Source organism: Citrus sinensis, chromosome 7, assembly GCF_022201045.2.
Source record: "Citrus sinensis cultivar Valencia sweet orange chromosome 7, DVS_A1.0, whole genome shotgun sequence".
Taxonomy (NCBI): Eukaryota; Viridiplantae; Streptophyta; class Magnoliopsida; order Sapindales; family Rutaceae; genus Citrus; species Citrus sinensis.
Genome location: NC_068562.1, coordinates 14,987,182 through 14,992,187, shown reverse-complemented (window position 1 = coordinate 14,992,187; position 5,006 = coordinate 14,987,182). Strand labels below are relative to the sequence as shown.

The 5,006-nt window shown below is 45.8% G+C and overlaps 1 protein-coding gene across 1 annotated transcript; it reads right to left on the bottom strand.

Annotated features, from left to right (window-relative positions):
- Positions 1-222: 222 nt before the first annotated feature.
- Positions 223-2,274, bottom strand: LOC127898831 (uncharacterized). The gene is made up of 2 exons (XM_052431321.1): positions 1,695-2,274; positions 223-1,340 (listed from the first exon to the last, which is right to left on the bottom strand). Exons 1-2 carry the CDS (start codon positions 2,272-2,274, stop codon positions 223-225), a joined length of 1,698 nt encoding a protein of 565 aa, XP_052287281.1.
- Positions 2,275-5,006: the final 2,732 nt, after the last annotated feature.

Genomic DNA, 5,006 nt, shown 5'->3' with positions numbered 1-5,006 from the left:
AGGCGAGCAGGCTCCAAAGCATTTGGAAAGTTTTCTATGGCACGCAAAGGCCTCACCAAGTCTCAAAGCCTGTCTTACGGCGAGACAGAAGCGATCAGCGTTTCAGACGAAAATTAATTCATGAGTACGACACGAGATAGTAATCAACAACATTTTTATTAATGGCTAACAGAGGGGATAAATTTCATAAACGTTGTTCATTACAATACAAGAAGAAATATATCAAAAAGATGGTGGGTCAGTGAGCCGAGCAGCATCGGTTGGCTGGACCTCCTCGGGTGCGGGAGGGGTATCACCAGTTGCGTCCGGGGGGGTGCTCGCCTCGCCAACATCAGCAGGGACTGCACGAGGAGGAGAGTTACCCTCCTCAATCACGATCGGCTCTAACCCCTCGGCATCTTCCTTGGCCGCCTCCTCGTCCATATGTTGAGCAACACCAGCTGCAAGGTCATCCATCTTCAGATCAGGGTGTTGCTTCCCGAGGACGGCCATGATACAACGATACGAATGCCGAAGTCCCTGGTCGTACTGGTTGTCGGCCTCCCTCTCCAAGTTCTCTACATGAGCTCGGTGGGAATCGCGGAGAGATTCGAGCTGAGCCTCATACATAGCCCTCTGCCCTTGGAGATCCTCCTTAACCTTGGTCAGCTCCTCCTCGAGTGTAATGGCTTTTGCTTGAGCAAGGGACTCTTGCTCTATCAGCTTGAGGTTCTCAACGTTTAGCTCCCCCGCCTTTTTCTCGGCAACGTCAGCTCTGGTCGTCGCCGATTGAATGTCCTCCTTCATCTTCCTGTCGTAACGGCCAACCTTGGCCTTATAGTAGGTGGCCATGCAGCTGAGATGGAAAGCACTGTACTGCATGGCTCCCACCAGCTCGCCCAGGGTACAACCGTCAAAGCCCTCCAGGTCCTTCTTGCTCACGAGTTTAGACAACTCATTGAGATAGGGAACCAAGTGTTCTGGTCGGCTGTCGGGTAAGCGGGACCGAGGCACAACAGGTGGAGAAGAGGAAGCAGGATCAGTGGCCGCTCTACTGGATTCCCCGACTCTAGCAGAGGTAGGAGGGAGAGCCTGCAAGGGAGGAACCTGCTGCACGATGTTCTTTCGCTTCGCAGCGGGAGCATCTTTGTCCTGGTCCCTATCGGTTGTTGGAGGCCGAGAGCGTTTCCTGGTCAGAGCTCCAATCACTGCGTCCTCCATCTTATGGCCAGGAAGTATCAACCGAGACTCGAGGAAGTTGTATGTAGATAGCAGTTCTCGGCTCGAGCAGGAATTGGCCAATACAGCCTCGACCCGTTTAAGCAGACCAGGTCGGAGCGGGAAGTGAACACCCCAGGAAACTACAGCACAAACAGACACTTGGTTAGAGACAAACCAATACAGCAGGAACAATTATGGATACAAGACATCTAAAGCGAGCAGGCAACCTGGGACCGTGAAACGGGGTGGGACGCGACAATCCTTCCCGTCTATTTGTGCAACTTGACCCCAGGGACCCCCAGCAAAAAAGAATTTCCTCTTCCAAGTCCCACCACCACCAGTTGGAAGATCAGTTATGGGTTTCCTGCTCTTGGTACCAGATTGGAAGTAGTATCAGCCGGCATCTTTAGGGCTGCTCTTCAGCTGGTACAGATGCTTCACCTCATCAACCGTGGGCTCGCTTTGGCAACATCTGTCCCACAATATGAACAGACCAGAGAGCACTCTCCACCCGTTGGGGTTCAGCTGACCAGGAGCCAGATTTAGCCCGTTAAGTATCCGGGCAAAGTAAGGCTGCAAGGGACACCTCAGCCCATACTTAAAGCTCTCCAGATACAGGGTAACGTGTCCCCTGGGAGGCCGGCTAGGTGTATCCTTTTTTCCTGGGATCCTAAGAGGTATCTCACCAGGAATACTATACCTAAGTCGGAGGTCATTGAGCTCGTCAAACGTGGTCGTACACGACATGTAGTCAATGGCATAATCACGCGACAAGGCTCTACCCCCTACTGTACCCCGTTCTTCTGGTCGTGATGCTCCTGATGGGGACGCCTCACTAGAATCATCCCCTTGACCCTCACTCAAAGTGTTCTCCGATCCAGAAGACCCTTCTTCATCGCTACTGTCGCTCGAGGAGGTTGTTTGGGGAGACATCCTCCTAGCGCTAGTACCAACACTAGACCTAATGGGCTCTAAGGGGATCCCGGGATCAAAAGCAAAATCAGCGGGCAGACTAGGCAAAAAACCTAGTTCGTCGTCACCAACCTCAACGACCTTCTCCTTACCCTTCGACATATCCTAAGTTCTAACCAAAACACCACCGCCAACTACAACCTCAAGCAAAGCAGAGAGAAAGGAGATTACCTACAACTAACCGATACCGAAAAAAAAAAAAAAATAGAAAAAATACCTGAAGCAGGGACTCGGTCAGAGAGAGACAGGGATGACAGCTTTGGCGCCGAGGTTCATTCGCCGGAGAGACAAGAATGGAGAAAATGACGAGTTCGTGTTTGAAGATTTTGGGTTTCCTTACTGAGAAGCAAACTCTTGGGCTGCCAGCATTTAATGACGCATATTCCGAGAATCCCGTAACCGTCGGTTTGAAATTCAAATGGAGGGGGGGATTTCTGCCACGTCACCTCGTCCGCAATTAAATGCGACATGACTCCTGGCAGCCTTTTCCAAACCCACGCGAGCGAGTACTATCGAGTTTCTACTGCTGGTCCACTACATTACCCAACACCAGAAACTGGGGGACCGGTGTTTGGGAGGGATACTGTTTGGGACAAATGCGTCGAAGGGACCAGGAATGACGAGCAGACATCTGATGGCGGAGTTCTGCGCACCGGTGTTTTCCGTTAAAGCCTGGCGCGTGGAAGAACAGGAACAGAAACATCCTGCTCGTCCACGATGTTGTCGTCCGCGAGGCCAATTCCTATAAAAGGCATGAGGCCATTCCGGCTAGAGACCGAGAGGCGAGGAGACCCGGTCGACGGCAGTTGGCAAGACGCGCTCTCCAGCACGAGAACCTAGGCACAACAGCCACGCTTTCCCCAGAACCGCGACGTAACACGCAAGATCTCACGGAGCCATGACAGCCACACTTTCCCCAGAACCGTGGCGTAACACGCAAGGTCTCACAGAGCCGTGGCAGCCACGCTTTCCCCTGAACCGTGGCGTAACACGCTAGATCCCATGTTTTGCCCATAACGCAGCAGTTGGAGTCCCATACCGTCTCGAAAAGAGCGGAAGACTGAGATTCAGAGGAAGCCTATAAAAAGGTAGCCAACGAAGGTAAAAGGGTTAGCATTTTTAAGATAAAAGAGAAAACCACAAAAAAGCCATAAGACCTGTGGCAAGCGTTCCCCGAACCTTCGTATCTGACTTGAGCGTCGGAGGGTTTGCGTCGGGAGAACAACCGGCGTACTCTGACTTGTCTGTGTGTGCAGGGACATCCGGAGAAGAAGCATTACTAGGAGACCTCCTGGTCGTGGTAGAGTTGATCGAGCAGGGATCCTGGTCGTAGAACGAGGAGAACCGGAATCTCGCATCAACAACATGTTTCAATTTAAACAACTTCCAAACGGTTGGTTGAAGTTATTGGTTTAAATTCAAACATGTAATTGATTTTCTATTGCCTATATAAAGATATGCATCTCCAAGACACTTTTAAAGATTTAACTTATAGTGTGTACTTAGATTCTACATGTAACCACCGGCATAACAGTAGTGTATATCGATCAATAAAATCCTATAACTTAGTGTTCAGCCTAGCTATATCTTTTAGCCCCCACATCCTATTTACTTTAAATACATGCGGCTTAAGATTGATATTTTTATATAAACAACTCTTCTTATTACGTCACTCTATACACACTTCTGTTTAGTACAATGTTGTACCTACACTAATAGTCTTATATTATCAGCCAAGGAAACTATGTATCATTTTTCCTACCATTTTGTTCTTTTCTAAACTGAGTCCAACGTCGAGAGAATTTATATTAACTTTTTTTAGAGTCACGTTATAACTTTATTAATATTATATTAAAAAGAATTATCAGAATTAAGTTTGATCAGCACAATTGCAATGATAATGAGTGGAAATGTGGCGTGCAGTGCGCCTTTTAAATCCACTAAGTGCATGCTAGATGTGCAAAAGTGCGTTCCTCTAAGGTTCTGAAATTTTAGTTCTCTAGATATTAGTGCTGATAGCGTTGTGTCATACAAGGCTACTACACCAAAGGAGCATAAAGCCAGAGAATCTTTGATAAGTCAAAAGCACTTCCAAAAGTAAAGTGCTTTCTTTGCAAAAATTGGTGTGGGGCTCGAAGTTTAAAATTCCTAAAGTTGAATGGTTAAATACCAGGAAAGTGTGCAAGATTTTTTATCATTTGCCCAATCATCTAATGTTTTTCCAAATGGAACAAACAATCTTTTAATATCTTAATATCCTATCAAGTGTTCTTAAGTTTTGTTTTTTTTTTTCTTTTAATTTCCGTCAATTATTTACTATCAGTTATCCTATAATAATTGATGCAAATGATAACATGTCTTTAACCAACAACGACTACGATTTGGTTCCACCGTTCAAGGAGTCTTAATATAAATATGACAAACTTAAGTAAATTATAATATAAAAGTTATAAATTTGAGCGAGGTAAATATAAAATATACATAAAAATAACGAAATTTTAATCACTCCCTTATTGTTGTTATTATTATTATTATTTTTACATCTCTAAGTCTAGGGGACATCCAATAAATTTCGTATTATAAAATTCTCGTGACTCAATGCGTGGATGAATATGCTGCTCAATTTTTAACCCCCACATCCAATAAATTTGTTATTCGGCAATTGACTTAAAACAATAATCTCCATAATTTAACTAATAATAATTTTATATGTTGATTTCATTAGATTCCAAGAAAATTTCAGTAAATAAAATAGACTCATCGCCAATTTACACGTGCAATACTTGCCACGTGGAATCATAAAGACATCAACCTGTAACAATAACATCGCTGAC